Source organism: Pseudophryne corroboree, chromosome 5 (assembly GCF_028390025.1).
Source record: "Pseudophryne corroboree isolate aPseCor3 chromosome 5, aPseCor3.hap2, whole genome shotgun sequence".
NCBI lineage: Eukaryota > Metazoa > Chordata > Amphibia > Anura > Myobatrachidae > Pseudophryne > Pseudophryne corroboree.
The window spans coordinates 541,182,263-541,201,658 of record NC_086448.1 but is presented as its reverse complement, the minus strand read 5'-3'; the positions used below and the strand labels follow the sequence as shown (position 1 = coordinate 541,201,658).

General features: G+C 45.8%; 1 protein-coding gene across 3 annotated transcripts in view; it reads right to left on the bottom strand.

Annotated features, from left to right (window-relative positions):
• Nucleotides 1-19,396, bottom strand: part of JARID2 (jumonji and AT-rich interaction domain containing 2) — a 365,382-nt gene that overhangs the window by 67,235 nt on the left and 278,751 nt on the right. For all 3 annotated transcript variants that reach the window (XM_063923201.1, XM_063923202.1, XM_063923200.1), the window contains exon 7: nt 9,627-10,644. In XM_063923201.1, the coding sequence (XP_063779271.1) occupies nt 9,627-10,644 (1,018 nt within the window). The remainder of the gene's footprint in view (nt 1-9,626; nt 10,645-19,396) is intronic.

Below are 19,396 nucleotides of genomic sequence, written 5' to 3'. Positions count from 1 at the left end.
AATAACCAAATGTTGCAATGCTCTATTACCAGAAAAACAGTGGACCCTCACACACTATGGGAGTCATTCAGATCTGATGGCCAGGCTACGTTTTTAGCTGCCCTGCGTTCAGACCGTCGCTGCCTACAGGGGGGGTGTATTTTCGCCGTCAAAGTGTGCGAACGCATGTGTAGCTGAGCTGCTAAAAATCAGTTTGTGCAGTCTGTGTACAGCCCAGGACTTACTCTTCCAGTGCGATTGAATCCTGCTAATCGGGGTCGGAGATGACGTCAGACACCCTCCCTGAAAACGCTTTTTTTTTTCCAGACATTCCCTGAAAACGGTTAGTTGCCACCCACAAATGGCCTCTTCTTGTCAATCACCGATCGTTCGCACCATCCCGTCGATGACCGGCGATGCCCGTTGTAGCTATCAGTCGTGCCTGCGCTTTGCAGTGCATACGCAGTTCGGATCAGATCGCCCGCTGCGCGAAAAACGCACAGCAGCGATCAGATCTGAATGACCCCCTATGTGCATGCCATTTATGGTGTCTGCGTTGACACACACTTGCATTTGTTGCAAAAACAGAGATATGATTCAAAACCTGACTCAACCTTAGTGCCTTTAACAAGCAGCTTGATTAAGACTGCATTTGTTAGTTTAATTTCTCTAACGTCCTAGTGGATGCTGGGGACTCCGTCAGGACCATGGGGAATAGCGGGCTCCGCAGGAGACAGGGCACATCTAAAAAAGCTTTTAGGTCACATGGTGTGTACTGGCTCCTCCCCCTATGACCCTCCTCCAAGCCTCAGTTAGGTTTTTGTGCCCGTCCGAGAAGGGTGCAATCTAGGTGGCTCTCTTAAAGAGCTGTTTAGAAAAGTTTTTTTTTAGGTTTCATTCAGTGATTCCTGCTGGCAACAGGATCACTGCAACGAGGGACTTAGGGGAGAGATCTCCAACTCACCTGCGTGCAGGATGGATTGGGATCTTAGGCTACTGGACACTGAGCTCCAGAGGGAGTCGGAACACAGGTCAGCCTGGGGTTCGTCCCGGAGCCGCGCCGCCGATCCCCCTTACAGACGCTGAAGAAGACGGCAGAACGGAGGTCCGGAAACAGGCGGCAGAAGACTTCACAGTCTTCATGAAGGTAGCGCACAGCACTGCAGCTGTGCGCCATTGTTGTCACACGGCTCACTGACCTAGTCACGGAGGGTGCAGGGCGCTGCTGGGGGCGCCCTGGGCAGCAATATAAGTACCTTATTGGCAAAATAAATACATCACATATAGCCATTAAGGCTATATGTATGTATTTTAACCCAGGCCAGTTCTTAAAAACCGGGAGAAAAAACCCGCCGAAAAAGGGGCGGAGCTTATTCTCCTCAGCACACAGCGCCATTTTCCCTCACAGAAAGGCTGAGGGGAAGGCTCCCATGCTCTCCCCTGCACTGCACTACAGAAACAGGGTTAAAACAGAGAGGGGGGGCACTGATTTGGCGATATAAATATATATTAAATGCTATAAGGGAGGAACACTTTTATAAAGGTTGTCCCTGTATAATTATAGCATTTTGGTGTGTGCTGGCAAACTCTCCCTCTGTCTCCCCAAAGGGCTAGTGGGTCCTGTCCTCTATCAGAGCATTCCCTGTGTGTGTGCTGTATGTCGGTACGTGTGTGTCGACATGTATGAGGAAAATGTTGGTGAGGAGGCGGAGCAAATTGCCTGTAATGGTGATGTCACTCTCTAGGGAGTCGACACCGGAATGGATGGCTTACTTGTGGAAGTACGTGATCATGTAAACACGCTGCGAGCCGGTTGACGACATGAGACGACCGGCAAACAAATTAGTACCTGTCCAGGCGTCTCAGACACCGCCAGGGGCTTGTAAAAACGCCCATTTACCTCAGGGACACTGACTCCAGTGTTGACGGTGAAGAAACAAACGTATTTTCCTTTAGGGCCACACGTTACATGTTAAGGGCATGAAGGAGGCGTTACATATTTCTGATACTACAAGTACCACAAATAAGGGTATTTTGTAGGGTGTGAATAAACTACTTGTAGTTTTGCCTAAATCAGATAAATTAAATGAAGTGTGTGATGATACGTGGGGTTCCTCCGATAGAAAGTTATGGGCGGTATACCCTTTCCCGCCAGAAGTAAGGGCGAGTTGGGAAACACACCTTAGGGTGGATAAGGCGCTCACACGCTTATAAAAACAAGTGGCGTTACCGTCTCCAGATACGGCCGCCCTCAAGGAGCCAGCTGATAGGAAGCTGAAAAATAGCCTAAGAAGTATATACACACATACTGGTGTTATACTACGACCAGCAATCGCCTCAGACTGGATGTGCAGCGCTGAGGGGGCTTGGTCGGATTTCCTGACTGAAAATTTTGATACCCTTGACAGGGACAAGATTTTATTGTCTATAGAGCATTTTAAGGATGCATTTCTATATATGCGTGATGCGCAGAGGGATATTTGCATTCTGGCATCAAGAGTAAATGTGATGTCCATATCTGCCAGACGAAGACACGACAGTGGTCAGGTGAGGCAGATTCCAGACGGCACATGGAAGTATTGCCGTATAAAGGGGCGGTCCATCGGACCTGGTGGCCATGGCGACAGCTGAAAAATCCACCTTTTGTTCCCCGAGTCACATCTCAGCAGAAAAGGACACAGTCTTTTCAGTCTCAGTCCTTTCGTCCCCATACGGGCAGGCGGGCAAAGGCCAGTCATATCTGCCCAGGGGTAGAGAAAAGGGAAGAAGACTGCAGCAAGCAGCCCACTCCCAGGAACAGAAGCCCTTCACAGCTTCTGCCAAGTCCGCAGCATGACGCTGGGGCAGTACAAGTGGACTCAGGTGCGGTAGGGGGTCATCTCAAGAGTTTCAGCACGCAGTGGGCTCACTCGCAAGGGGACTCCTGGATCCTACATGTAGTATCCCAGGTGTACATTGGAAATTCGAGACGTCTCCTCCTCACAAGTTCCGGAAGTCTGTTTTACCAACGTCTACCTCCGACAGGGAGGCAGTATTGGAAACAATTCACAGGCTGTATTCCCAGCAGGTGATAATCAAAGTACCCCTCCTACAACAAGGGAGGGGGTATTATTCCACACTATATTGTGGTACTGAAGCCAAACGGCTCGGTGAGATCTGGAATATTTGAACACTTACATACAAGCGTTCAAATCAAGATGGAGTCACTCAGAGCAGTGATAGCGAACCAGGAAGAAGGGGACGAGATGGTGTCACTGGATATCAGGGACATTTACCTACATGTCCAAATTTGCCCTTCTCACCAAGGGTACTTCAGGTTCGTGGTACAGAACTGTCACTATCAGTTCAGACGCTGCCGTTTGGATTGTCCACGGCGCCCCGGGTCTTTACCAAGGTAATGGCCGAAATGATGATTCTTCTTAAAAGAAACTTGGACGCTTTCCTGATAAGGGCAAGGTCCAGAGAACAGTTGGAGGTCGGAGTAGCACTATCTTTAATAGTTCTACGACAGCACGAGTGGATTCTAAATATTCCAAAATCGTAGCTTTTCCGAGGACACGTCTACTGTTCCTAGGGATGATTCTGGACACAGTCCAGAAAAAGGTGTTTCTCCCAGAGGAGAAAACCAGGGAGTTATCCGAGCTAATCGGGATCCTCCTAAAACCAGGAAAAGTGTCAGTGCATCATTGCACAAGAGTCCTGGTAAAAATGGTGGCTTATTACGAAGCGATTCCATTCGGCAGATTTCACGCAAGAACTCTTCAGTGGGATCTGCTGGACAAATGGTCCGGATCGCATCTTCAGATGCATCAGCGGATAACCCTATATCCAAGGACAAGGGTGTCTCTCCTGTGGTGATTACAGAGTGCTCATCTTCTAGAGGGCCACAGATTCAGCATTCAGGATTGGATGCTGGTAACCACGGAGGCCAGCCTGAGAGGCTGGGGAGCAGTCACACAAGGAAAAAATTTCCAGGAAAGTGTGATCAAGTCTGGAGAATTCTCTCCACATAGATGGAGCTAAGAGTGAAATTATAAGGCTCTAAACTTAGCAAGACCTCTGCTTCAAGGTCAGCCGGTATGATCCAGTGGGATAACATCACGGCAGTCGCCCACGTAAACAGAAAGGGCGACACAAGAAGCTGGAGGGCAGTGAAAACACTGCAAGGATTTTTCGCTAGGCGGAAAATCATGTGATAGCACTGTCAGCAGTGTTCTCTCCGGGAGTGGACGACTGGGAAGCAGACTTCCTCAGCAGGCATGACCTCCACCTGGGAGAGTGGGAACTTCATAGGGAAGTTTTTCCGCATGATTGTGAGCCATTGGCAAAGACCAAAGGTAGAAATGATGGCGTCCCGCCCGAACAAAAAACGGGACAGGTATTGCGCCAGGTCATGAGACCTTCAGGCGATAGCTGTGGATGTCCTGGTAACACCGTGGGTGTAACAGTCGGTGTATGTGTTCCCTCCTCTGCTTCTCATAACCAAGGTATTGAGAATTATAAGACATAGAGGAGTATGAACTATACTCGTGACTCCGGATTGGCCAAGAGGGACTTGGTACCCGGAACTTCAAGAGATGCTCACAGAGGACTAAGGGCCTGGGGAGCTAAGAAGGGACTTGCTTCAGCAGGTACCATGTCTATTCCAAGACTTACCGCGGCTGCGTTTGACGGCATGGCGGTTGAATGCCGGATCCTGAAGGAAAAAGGCATTCCATAAGAGGTCATACCTACCCTGGTCAAAGCCAGGAAGGAGGTGATCGCACAACGTCATCACCACATGTGGTGAAAATATGTTGCGTGGGTGAGGCCAGGAAGGCCCCACGAAGAAAATTCAACTAGGTCGATTTCTACACTTCCTGAAAACAGGAGTGTTTTGAGCCTAAAATTGGGGTTCTTTAAGGTTTTAAGTTTCGGCCCTGTAGAATTTCTTCCGAAAAGAATTGACTTCAGTTCCTGAAGTCCAGATTGTCAAGGGAGTATTGCATATACACCCCTTTTTGTGCCTCTAGTGGCACCGTGGGATCTCAACATAGTGTTGGGATTCCTTAAAATCATATTGGTTTGAACCGCTCAAATCTGTGGATTTGAAATATATCACATGGAAAGTGAACATGCTGTTGACCAATATCTCACATGGACAGTGACCATGCTGTTGGTCCTGGCCTCGGCCAGGCCTTTGTCAGAATGGGCGGCTTTGTCTTGCAAAAGCCCATATTTAATTTTCCATTCGGACAGGGCAGAACTGGGACTCGTCTCCAGTTTTCTTCCTAAGGGGGTGTCAGGTTTTTCACCTGAAACAACCTATTATGGTGCCTGCGGCTTCTAGGGACTTGGAGGACTCCAAGTTACTAGACGTTGTCAGGACCCTAAAAATATATATATATATATATATATATATATATATATATATATAGTTTAGGACGGCTGGAGTCAGAAAGTCTGACTTGCTGTTTATATTGTATGGCACCCAACAAGATGGGTGCTCCTGCGTCTAAACAGACGATTGCACGTTGGATCTGTAGCACAATCCAACTTGCACATTCTGTGGCAGGCGTGCCACAGCCTAAATCTGTAAAGGCCCACTCCACTAGGAAAGTGGGCGCATCTTGGGCGGCTGCCCAAGGGGTCTCGGCATTACAACTTTGCCGAGCAGCTACGTGGTCAGGGGAGAACACGTTTGTAAAATTTTACAAATTTGATACTCTGGCTAAGGAGGACCTGGAGTTCTCTCATTCGGTGCTGCAGAGTCATCCGCACTCTCCCGCCCGTTTGGGAGCTTTGGTATAATCCCCATGGTCCTGACGGAGTCCCCAGCATCCACTAGGACGTTAGAGAAAATAAGAATTTACTTACCGATAATTCTATTTCTCGTAGTCCGTAGTGGATGCTGGGCGCCCATCCCAAGTGCGGTTTGTCTGCAATGCTTGTACATAGTTATTGTTACAAAAATCGGGTTATTCTTGTTGTGAGCCATCTTTTTCAGAGGCTACTTCGTTTTGTTATCATACTGTTAACTGGGTTCAGATCACAAGTGGTACGGTGTGATTGGTGTGGCTGGTATGAGTCTTACCCGGGATTCAAGATCCTTCCTTATTGTGTACGCTCGTCCGGGCACAGTACCTAACTGAGGCTTGGAGGAGGGTCATAGGGGGAGGAGCCAGTACACACCATGTGACCTAAAAGCTTTTTTAGATGTGCCCTGTCTCCTGCGGAGCCCGCTATTCCCCATGGTCCTGACGGAGTCCCCAGCATCCACTACGGACTACGAGAAATAGAATTATCGGTAAGTAAATTCTTATTATATGTTTGTATGAGGCTACAAAAGAAAAAAAAACAGAAAGATTCTTGGCTGAATCAAACATATTCCAGAATACGAACGGAGAGCCAAACATTCGCAGCACAGTATGTCATTATTTCTCTGTAAGGTCAGATTTATGAAAAGCAAAAACATCGGCAGAATGCTGGGCAGCCAATCATATGTAGTTTCTTAATATCAGGCACCAAGATTGATTATGTACTGAATCATGTCTCAGGGATTGTACAAATTAAGGAAAAACATCTCACCCAGATTGTGAACGCACTTCTTGAAACTGAAAAACCTAAAAACTATGTAAATACAGTATAAACAAAGTGATGTGACATACATTGGGTGGGATGTACGAGTGTGACGGTATGGAAGAGGGGGCTGTGTACCAACATGAAGTCAAACATAATTTTATATTATATGTGGCTTTTTCTAGCACCATATACACAGCCAGCATGCAAATCACTAGTGCCGATCACCTGCAGAAATACACCAACCTGAGGGAACTTAGCTAACGTGACACTGAGTGATGTGCCTGGGAAACATCTTGTGTTAAGATTTAATAGCTAGCATCTTTATTAGGCACAATGATTTCAAATGGCTGGTGTAAGACTGCGCCGCTCATGTACTTCTGTATGGCAACCTTCAAGCCATTCAGCTTATGATGTAATCTGTATATACAGCTGTATGCACGTGTACTATATGGACTCCAGAAATAATTAAATAAGATTTTATTTTATAGTTAATGAAGTGGTAAATAAAGGTTTGAGGAGTTGTTTATTCATTGAAGTTTATATTGTTTAAAAACTGTGTTATTTATTTGGATTTTCTAATTTGGTATAACAGGCAAGGATCTTAGAGAACCCTCTCCATTATACAGATAAGTGACTATGTGTGATTATTCTACCTCACACAATCACACAACACAGGAATCCATGTCAGAATTTGTGGATTGTTAATGGAGGACAAGTATATAGCTATATCTTCATCATGGCTATTTCATCATCAAGTATAAAGCATCCACGTAAACGTTGCAAGCACAGTTTGGTGCTAAACAGCAATTGATCTTGCACTTGTAATTTATTTGCCATCTTAGTACATGGCTCCCCTTCAAATCGAACAATGTATGCCATCTTAGTACATAGCTCCCCTTCGAATTAAACAACGTATGGGCAAGTGTATGAAAAGAAGAGAACACTGACAGAAGAAAATAATGAATAGGGCACAGGTTGAGCAGTACAGGTTGAGTATCCCATATCCATATATTCCGAAATACGGAATATTCCGAAATACGGACTTTTTTGAGTGAGAGTGAGATAATGAAACTTTGTTTTTTGATGTCTCAATGTACACAAACTTTGTTTAATACACAAAGTTATTAAAAATAATGTATTAAATGACCTTCAGGCTGTGTGTATAAGGTGTATATGAAACATAAATGAATTGTGTGAATGTAGACACACTTTGTTTAATGCACAAAGTTATAAAAAAATATTGGCTAAAATGACCTTCAGGGTATGTGTATAAGGTGTATATCTAACATAAATGCATTCTGTGCTTAGACTTGGGTCCCATCACCATGATATCTCACTATGGTATGCAATTATTCCAAAATACGGAAAAATCCCATATCCAAAGTACCTCTGGTCCCAAGCATTTTGGATAAGGGAGACTCAACCTGTATAATATGTCGGTCCATGTGTTGAGAGCCTGTTTCCTTAAGAGAACCTGAAGGTTACATTTGCGCATAGGTCCCCAAAGATATCAAACTGATCATCAAAGGACAGAATGGGTTAGCCAGTCATTTATTCAAACATGTAGTTCCTTTGTATCTTACCCTCAATATTCAGAAATTCTAAAATAATCTTTAAAAAAGTTTAATTTTATGTAAGGAATGTCAAGGGAGCGGTCTTAAATGCTCAGTTCAACTATGCGCCTGTGTCTGTTACACATGAATATGCGCATGTTTTTTTAAATGAAAGTATATGTTAAGCAAACAAAAGTACAATTTGATTTCTGGCATTCATGCAAAGAATTACAAATGACAGTGGGTTATGCAGAACATCACTGATTCACCAGAAGTAATTAAAAGAATAGAGGGTTTGGCTGCAAGCAGTTTGGTCGCATGAAATGGGAAGAAATGAAAGGGATATCTAACCACCATCCCCAATGAACAACAGAAAAAAAAAGAAAAAGGTGTGCCAATTTTAGAAATACACCAGAAATGTAAATCTATGCCCATTCTCAAAGATATTACCCCTTTTCCAATAGCTCAAAAAACACGGGTAAATGCACGGGGGTGGTCTTCAGTATGCAGACTGTCGGGATCCCGGCGCACAATATACCGGCGCCGGAATCCCTACAGCCGGCATACCGACACTTTTTCTTCCTCGTGGGGGTCCACGACCCCCCTGGAGGGAGAATAAAATAGCGTGGCGCGCGTAGTGAGCCTGCAAGAGGCTCATTTGCGCTCTCCACGCTGTCGGTATGCCTGCGGTCGAGCTCCCGATGCGAGACGGCTCCCGTTTAACACTGTACGGAAGAGCGGCGCTGGGAGATCATGTGATCTCCCAGCGCAACCCCTGCCGTGTCACTAGCAGAGTCACCAACCCAGCAATATCCCGGGATGGTGACTGCTGATGGGAAAGGGGCTGATGCGGGTCGCAGTCGGGTAGCACCCGTGTCAGGCTCCTGGCTGCGACCCGCATCGTAATGGAAAAGGGGTATTAGTTGTGTCCTTGCTTAAAATGGTACATAGAATGATACAGTGTATTTGCCACACATATATGAGCTCTGGAACGGTCACAGAAAAACTGGCAATTTGAACAACGTATTACAACAAGGGTAACAACAGAAATGATAATAAATAAAATTGACCATTAGAGACCACGGAACAGATCCGACTGACATTCGTTGTTGGAATTTGTTGTTGGAATTTGTTTTGTTTTCTTCAGCAAATAAATTATATATGTGTGTGTGTGTGTGTGCGCATGCGTGTAAATTCTTCACACTTACAGTATTGTATGCGCTTTCTATATTTGCTTAGCCTACCTCATTTACAGTGATAGGTTTCCCTCAATAACATTATTGAATTATTTGGGATAGTACAGAGGAACTACATACAGCAATACTATCAGGCATTTAAGGTTAATAGAATAACAGAAATACATTTTCAGAATGAATAAAAATAGAAAGAGTGGAACTCTAGAAGTGCAACTTAAAAAGGCACAAATACAGCTTTGACAATTCCCTTGCAATTCGCCTGTTGGGAGAGAACAAATCTGGAGGCACAATAAATGGAAAAATCTTCCATGCAGTTTTGTCACCATATTACCCTTACCTATGAGTGGAAGCTCATCCATGGTGATGCCCTGAGATTTGAGGTGCTTCTTGATACAAGCCAACCTCTGCACATTTGGACCCCAGCGTCGACCAAGCTTGTGAATGTGTTGCATTTGCGTCACAAAGCGCATTTCCTCGTTCAGCTTGCACTCTGGTCTCCAATCTGGTGGAGGGATCACTGTGCACATTCCGTACTTCTCCACTCGGGCACGGATAGATTCTATGTAGATCAGTGGGTCATGGAACTCCTTGGCAGAGGGTCGGAGGACAGGGATCTCACACATGGCTACGCACCGGGCCCTCCCAGTATTTTTTTCTGGTTTTGGGGAGTCCAGAGGTTTGTGCGAAGAATCTGTCTGCGAGGTAGAGCGATTTTCACAGCCGGCATCTTCAGTCTTACTGCGAGTTTGTGTAACTGGTGTGCTCTTCACTGCTGAGGCCCGCTTTGGCCTGTTTCTTTCCAGCATTTTCTCTGGCACTTCTTTCTTTGTGTGTCCATTAAGCACCATTTTTTCCGCCGCTAACCTCTTGCTTCTGACCTCTGGCAAGCTGGCGGATAGTTTCATTTTCTTTACCAAAGGCTGTGCCTTGTTGGGTAGGTTTGCCTCCTCCAAACGTCTTTTTGAGTAACGCAGTCCCTCCCTTAGCTGCCTCCCCTCCTCCCTAGTGCATGTCTTTTTGTTCAACTTGCCATTCACTTTGACACAGTTAATACCAGTGGCACAGTTGGGCTTGGATGTGGACAGAGATAGCACCTGTTTACGAGTTTTTGCATTGCTGCTTTCTGTGGTCCCTGAGATTGTGTGGTGAACAGATGAACTGGTTTTGCTGTGATTCAGTTTGGTTGCCTTGTCCAGTTCCTTCTTGGCTTTGGTGTACGTGACCGTTCCCTTAGTCACCGTTGCAGTATACTTCACAGTTTTGGACGGTGAAGGTCTCGCTTCTCTTGTCTTTTTGGCACCGACTGCATTAGAACCCAGTGATGATAATCGGGTTATTCCATTCACCTTGGAAACCTGGATAATTAAAGGAATGGTGGGAGAGAAAAAAAAAAAAAAAAGGTGTAAAATGCAGACATAAACCAAGTGGTTGGTTCACTGTGACAAAGGCAGTGTGGTAGATTTTAGTACTAGACTAAATAATGTTTATTAAATGCCAAGTAGTAGCAAAGCTCTAATATGATGTACATGCAGAATAATATTAATAATTATGTCCCAAAGTAATATAGGTGATTCAGCATTATTTTAATTGTGCATGTGTGAAAGTACAACAGGCATTCTCTAATTTGGTTTAGTAATAGCCACTTACAAAGGTATTTAGAATAATATAGATGAATAGTTCCTACATAATTATACAAGTGCCACTGGCCGAATAACATGAACCAACAGAAAAAAAAAATTCACACACCTGCTAAAGAATGTGTAGAGTTACCATTAAAGTAGATCTTCAATATGTACACAGTATACTCGGTAGTTAGAAGAGGAAATGGATATATGAAGATCCAGTCCCTATGAGCATACATTGTGCAGTCCCAGTATTTGTGAGAAATGTGATGTGCAATGGTTGCACTCGGTCATAGGCACATGAAGGAGGGATAGAAAATAATGAAGGTGCTCTGTGTCCTACTAGAGGGATTCAGCAAAGAGCAGACAAGAGTAGGATTCCCACAATCTCACAGCTTATAATTAGGTGTAAAATCTAGATATAGAGAAAATTTTATATATATATATATATATATATATATATATATATATATATATATATATATATATACACATACATACATACATACATACACACATATACTGGACAGTTTAGTATAATTAATAAATACTGAATTTATTACTGTAAGGAAAATTAGATAAAAAACAAAATTCATAGGTTAAATGCAACAAATATATTCTCGTGCTCCTGTTATTATTCACCAAATTGGACTAGGACTTCTCCGTTTCCAAGATGTACTTTTGGTGGCAGACTCGGACATAAGATGCAGTACCCAATAATTACAAGCACTCAATTTATGGCAGAAATGACATGATTGTGCTCTAGGGGTGTCCTTTAGTAGGTGCAAGCTGCAGGGAGATTTCCAATGGAGAATGATAGGGTCCACAAATATCTCCAAACAGAGTAGCATGTGGCAGAGGATTCCCGTACTTAAAGCCAAGGATCAAATGAGCTCAACGCACTTCACTGGGTTACTCTACCCTCAGCTTCCACCCCAGTGGAAATCTCCCTGCAGCTTGCACCTACTCAAAAAACACCCCTTGAGCACAATATCAAGTTATTTCTGCTACAAATTGAGGGCCTAATTCAAAGTTGATCGCAGCATAACATTTGTTAGTAGTTGGGCAAAACCATGTGCACTGCAGGGGGGGGGGGCTGATATAACGTGCAGAGAGAGTAAGATTTGGATGGGGTGTGTTCAAACTGAAATCTACATTGCAGTGTAAAAATAAAGCAGCCAGTATTTACCCTGCACAGAAATAGGATTTTAATTACCTACCAGTAAATCCTTTTCTCGTAGTCCGTAGAGGATGCTGGGGTCCATATTAGTACCATGGGGTATAGACGGGTCCACCAGGAGCCATTGGCACTTTAAGAGTTTAACAGTGTGGGCTGGCTCCTCGCTCTATGCCCCTCCTACCAGACTCAGTCTAGAAACTGTGCCCGAGGAGACGACATACTTGAGAAGGAAATACACAGATAGTGGCGAGATTCATACCAGCTCACACAACAAGGCAAATCCGGCCAACAGGCCGGAGAACTCAGCTACAGCTGAAACAGTACTGAAACAGTAACGAACACAGAACTTACCTAGGAACCAGGTAGTACTGAACCAAATAACCACTTAAGGATAAAGAAGCGCTGGGCGGGCGCCCAGCATCCTCTATGGACTATGAGAAAAGGATTTACCGGTAGGTAATTAAAATCATATTTTCTCTTACGTCCTAGAGGATGCTGGGGTCCGCATTAGTACCATGGGGAGGGAGAGCGCGCAGGCTCCTGCAGAACTGAATGACCAAACCTGAGGTCATCAGAGGCCAAAGTATCGAACTTGTAAAACTTAGCAAATGTGTTCGAACTAGACCAAGTAGCTGCTCGGCAAAGCTGTAAGGCCGAGACACCCCGGGCAGCCACCCAGGAAGAACCCACTTTACGAGTAGAGTGGACCTTAACCGATTTTGGACACGGAAATCCTGCCGTAGAATAGGCATGCTGGATGACAAACCTGATCCAGCGAGAAATCGACTGCTTAGAAGCAGGACACCCAATTTTCTTGGGATCGCATAGGACAAATAGAGTCAGAATTCCTGAGACGAGCAGTCCTCTTCACATATACCTTCAAAGTCCTCACAACATCCAAGGCCTTTGAAGCAATTGAGGAGTCAGTAGCCACTGGCACCACAATAGGTTGGTTGATATGAAAAGCCGACACAACCTTAGGAAGGAACTGTGGATGAGTCCTGAGTTCCGCCCTATCTTCATGGAAGACCAGATAGGGACTTTTATAGAACAAAACCCCCAATTCCGACACACATCTAGCAGAAGCCAAGGCCAACAAAGTTACCGTCTTCCATGTGAGAAAGTTGATTTTAGCCTCCTGTAGAGGCTCAAACTAATCCGATTGCAGGAACTGCAACACCACATCAAGATCCCAAGGTGCAGTTGGCGCCACAAAAGGGGGCTGGATGTGCAGAACCCCTTTCAAAAAGGTCAACCTCAGGGAAGACAGCCAATTGTTTCTGGAAGAAAATGGCTAAGGCCGAAATCTGGACCTTGATGGAGCACAATCTCAGGCCTAAATCTACACCTGCTTGCAGGAAAAGGAGAAACCGTCCAAGTTGAAACTCCACCACAGGAAACTTCTTGGATTCACACCAAGACACATACTTTTTTCAAATTCGATGGTAATGTTCAGACATTACCCCCTTACTAGCCTGTATCAGGGTAGGAATAACCTTGCTCGGAATACCCTTCCGAGCTAAGATCTGGCGCTCAACCGACATGCCGTAAATGTAGCCGTGTAAAGTCTTGATAAGCGAACGGCCCCTGTAGTAGAAGATCCGCCCGAAGAGGCAGAGGCCTTGGATCTTCCAGCAGTAGATCCAGCAGATCCGCGTACCAAGCCCTCCTTGACCAGTCTGGAGCAATGAGGATTGCCAGAACCCTTGTTCCTTTTACAAGTTGTAGAACTCTTGGGATAAGAGGAAGTGGAGGGAACAAATACACTGACGTGAACACCCACAGCGTTACTAGTGCGTCCACCGCCACTGCATGTGGGTCTCTCGACATGGAACAGTACCTCCTCAGCTTCTTGTTGAGGCGGAAGGCCATCATGTCTATGTGAGGAACCCCCCCACCAACCGGTTACCTCCTCGAACACCTCCGGGTGGAGGCCCCACTCTCCTGGATGGAGATCGTGTCTGCTGAGGAAGTCCGCTTCCCAGTTATCTACTCCCGGAATGAAGATTGCCGACATCGCTACAGCGTGCCTTTCTGCCCAGAGGAGGATCCTCGTCACCTCTGACATTGCAGCCCTGCTCTTTGTTCCGCCTTGTCGGTTTATGTAGGCCACTGTGGTCACGTTGTCGGACTGCACCTGAACAGCCTGATCCTGTAGAAGGTGTTCCGCTTGAACAAGGCCGTTGTAAATGGCTCTAACTCCAGGATGTTTATCGGAAGAAGGGATTCCTGACTTGACCACCTTCCTTGGAAGGTTTCCCCTTGAGCGACTCTCCAACCTCTTGCACCAATCTCTTGCTCTCCCACCTCTTAGACTTGCATCCATGGTTAGAAGGATCCAGTCCTGAACACCGAACCTTCGGCCCACCAGAAGGTGAGATAGTTGCAGCCACCAGAGGAGCGAAATCCTTGCTTTCGGCGACAGACGTATCCTTTGGTGCATATGTAGGTGAGATCCTGACCACTGGTCCAAGAGATCCAGTTGAAAGGACCGAGCATGAAACCTTCCGTACTGCAGAGCCTCGTAGGAGGCAACCATCTTCCCCAGAAGGCGGATGCACTGATGAACCGATACCCGGGCCCGCTTCAAGACAACCCGGACCATTGTTTGAATCACCAACGCTTTCTCCACCGGTAGAAACACCCTCTGCACCTCTGTGTTGAGGATCATCCCCAGGAAAGAGAGCCTCCTTGTCGGCTCCAGATGAGACTTTGGAAGGTTCAGGATCCAACCGTGCTCCTTGAGCAGATGCGTCATGAGAGCAATGAATCTTAACAACTTCTCCCTTTACGATGCCTTGATCAGCAGGTCGTCCAGATACAGAATTATGTTCACCCTCCTGCTTGCGGAGGAGAACCATAATCTCTGCCATCACCTTGGTAAAGATCTTCTGTGCTGTGGAGAGACCGAATGGCAGTGCCTGAAACTGATCGTGATCGTCTAAAAGTGCAAACCTGTGATAAGCCTGATGCGGCGACCAAATGGGAATGTGGAGGTACGCATCCTTGATGTCCAGGGACACCAGGAATTCCCCCTCCGTCAGTCTTGAGATAACCGCTCGCAGAGACTCCATTTTGAATTTGAAGTCCCTGAGATAAGGGTTCAATGATTTCAAGTTCAGAATTGGATTGACCGAACCATCCAGCTTCAGTACCACAAAAAGGTTCGAATAGTAACCTATGTTCAACTGATGAGGTGGAACTGGAACAATGACCTCCGACAATATCAATTTTCGGATAGCGTCCAGTAAAATAGCTCTGTCTGCCGGCAAAGCCGGCAAGCCTGATTTGAAGAATCGGTGAGGCAGGAGAGTTTGAAACTCCAGCATGTACCCCCGGGACACAATATCCTGTATCCAGACCAGACGACACCCAAATGCCGAAGTCTCGCCCCCACCTGACCTACTTCCGGACTGTGCGGTCCACCATCATGCTGAGGACTTTGAGGCACCAGAAGCAGGTTTTTGGTCTTGGGAACCTGCAGGAGCAGGCTTTTTGGATTTGGCACGACCACCTCTAAAGAAGGTGTGAGAGGGCTTGTTCTTTCTAGTCCTAGTGGGCCAAAAGGACTGTAACGTGTTGGGAGAAAAAGGCTTCTTTGTAGACGGTGCAGCTGAGGGGTGAAAAGGAGACTTACCCGCTGTAGCTGTGGCAATCCACGCATCCAACGCCTCCCCAAACAGAGCCTGACCTGTATAGGGTAGGCTCTCCACACTTTTCCTGGATTTTGCGTCCGCAGACCATTGGCGCAGCCAGAGACCCCTGCGAGCTGAGACGGACATGGAGATCCCCGCAGCCATGGAACCCAGATCCTTCATGGATTCCACCAGAAACCCTGCAGAATCCTGTATGTTACGTAAAAACAAATCAATGTCACCTTTATCAATCGTAGTCAAGTCCTCCTGCAGAGTGATTGACCACTATGCTATTGGTTTTGAAATCCATGCACAGGCAATAGTAGGCTGCAGTATCGCCCCTGAAGCCGTGTATATGGAAATGAGCGTAGCATTCACCTTGCGATCCGCTGGGTCTTTCAACACGGTAGATCCCGGGACAGGCAAAACCACTTGTTTTGACAGCCTGGAAACAGAGGCGTCAACTATAGGCGGGGACTCCCATTTTTTTCTATAGTCCTTCGAGAAGAGAAAAGCAACCAGAACCCTTTTAGGGATCTGGAATTTTTTCTCCGGGTTTTCCCAGGCCTTTTCAAAAATGGCATTTAATTCCTTAGAAGCAGGGAAGGTGGGAGGGGCTTTCTTACTGCCTGTGAAAAAAGCCTCCTCAACCTGCTCAGGAGGCGAGTCAGAAATATTTAACACATCCCGCATGGCCTCAATCATCAACTGCACTCCCTTAGCAAGTGATGCCGTCCCCCTTGACACATCCCCATCACGGTCTGCTGTGTCAGAATCGGTATCCGTGTCCTCCTGCAATCCTGATTACATGGGATGGGATCTTCCTGACAGTCTCTAGACATGGTTGCTTGCACACCCCACATACACACAGGGTACAGGGCAGACAGAGTCCCCCCCCCCCCCTAAGAATGGCAGAGAGACACAGAGATTGGAGCCAACCCACACACAGCGCTATACAGGTATACAGACCTTTACAGGTATACAGACCTTTATCCAGCGCTGACTGTGTCCCATTATAGGTGACACAGTCTATACACAGCCTCCCCTGCCTTCTACAACCCCCTGGTACCGTAAAGATAGCTGGAGTTGCTCTGGTGGGACTATTCTTCACAGGCATCGTGTTTGCGGGCAGGAAAATGGCGCTGAGCGCTGCTGGGTCCTCTCCGAGAAGCTCCGCCTCCTTAATGGTGCTGTCTTCCCGCTCTTCCAAGATTATACTGGCCTGAGGATTTTCTGCTGGCTGAGATCCGAGGACCCCGACAGGCTTTCTGGTCGGTGTAGGCTCCTCCGGGCACATTTTCTAAACTGAGTCTGGTAGGAGGGGCACACAGGGAGGAGCCAGCCCACACTGTTAAACTCTTAAAGTACCACTGGCTCCTGGTGGACCAGTCTATACCCCATGGTACTAATATGGACCCCAGCATCCTCTAGGACGCAAGAGAAACAAAATAACCCACCCAAATCTAACTCTCTCTGCATATGTTATATCTGTCCCCCCTACAGTGCACATGGTTTTGCCCATCTGCTAATAAATTTGCTGCTGCGATCAACTCTGAATTACCCCCTGAGCGTTTGTAATTATTGGGGACTGCATCTTATGTCCGAGTCTGCCACCAGAAGAGCATCTTGGAAACACTTGGAGAAGGTCCTAGTCCAATTTAGAGAATAATAGGGGCATGAGAAGTAATATATTTGTGGCATATAACTTTAACTGAATTTTGTTAGCATTTTTTCTGTAATTTACCTTACATTAATGAATTATTTTTTCATTATACTAAACCGTCCAGCATATATACATTTTTATATATTTAATTTTCTCTTGCAAGTGCAGGTATCTATATTTTATACCTTGGTGAATCCATTTAGGGGCCCCACAACCCCCTTACCAGCTGCTAAACTGACGGCGCACCTTGTTTTTTTTATTTTTATACTTTGTATAATTAGGTATGCTGGTTTCCATTATTAATACATGCCAGACTGTCTCCTTATTCACATCCAAGCAGATGAAGCATTTTTACTATTTGGAAAACTTTAAATGAGCAAGGAGGATGACCAATTAAAAAAGGCAAAAGGCAATCCAGTTCCCTTGAGCGCATTATGTCCAAGGCAGTATCTCCTTCCGTTTCAGGTGCATGCCAGTTTACCGCATAGAACACATTAGCATTATTGGAATAAAACGTTGAGCACATCCTTGTTCAATAAATCTTTCTAAATACATATACTGCTGTCAGCTGCAAGAACTAATGAACTGTGGCAACAAGATCATATACAGTGTCCTCACATGTGACCCGCAGTCACTTAAAAATACCATTACATTTAAAGAGAGAGATTATATTATGAAGCTCCATTTACAACTGTATCAGCAGGTGAAACATTTGCAGGGGCAGTCTGTTTTATAGATTTATAAAAGGCACTAAAAGAACACAAGAGATAGTGTACTGTGCATTTCATTAAATTCTCACTCTACAGTATTGGTTTTGTTAATAGAAGAATATTTTTTTTTAAAAACTAGGATTTTAATTACCTACCGGTAAATCCTTTTCTCGTAGTCCCTAGAGGATACTGGGGTTCATTAAGTACCATGGGGTAAAGACTGGTCCAGTAGGAGCCATGGGCACTTTAAGAATTTGATAGTGTGGGCTGGCTTCCCCTTCTATGCCCCTCCTACCAGACTCGGTCTAGGAAACTGTGCCCGAGGAGATGGACATACTTCGAGAGGATAGATAAGGATAGTGGTGAGATTCCGAACCAGCACACACAACAAGAGGAAAGTCAAGCTAACCAAACTTGGAACATGAACAGCAACGGCTGAACCAACATTACTTAACCAAGTAACAGTGCAGGAAGAACGAAGCACCGGGCGGGCGCCCACATTCCTCTACGGACTAAGAGAAAAGGATTTACCGGTAAGTAATTAAAATCCTATTTTCTCTTACATCCTAGAGGATACTGGTTCCGGTATGAATGGTCGACCATGTTATGGTTGACAGTCATTAGGGTCGACCACTATTGGTCGATATTGGCATGGTCGACGTGGACAAATTGTCAACACATGAAAAGGTCGACACGCGTTTTTCAACTTTTTTGGATGCCGTTTTCTGCGTGAAGTGACGGGGAACCCCAATTAATGCCATGCTTCGGGCAAGGTGCCTCGCTCCGCTACCACTGCGCTCAGCACTGGTTACCGTACACAATCGTAGTCCACGTGGATCGTAAAGTATGGAAAAGTTCCACAAAATATTTTTTTTTTTAAACTCATGTTGACCTTTTCATGTGTCAAACTTTCATGTGTCGACCATGTGTCCATGTCTACCAATAGCGGTCGACCTAATGACTGTCAACCATAACATGGTCGACCATCCAAACGGATACCGAGGTCCATTTAGTACCATGGGAATGTACCAAAGCTCCCAAACCGGTGGGAGAGTGCTGAGGTTCCTGCAGAACTGAGTCACCAAACTGAAGGTCGTCAGAGGCCAAAGTATTGAACTTGTAGAACTTTGCTAACGCGCTCGAAACTGACCAAGCAGTTACTCAGCAGAGCTGTAATGCAGAGACACCCCGGACAGCCGCCCAGGAAAAATCCACCGACCTAGTAGAGTGGGCCTGTACAGATTTTGGACATGGCAAACATGCCGTGGAAAAAGCATAATAGTAAGTCTGATCCAGC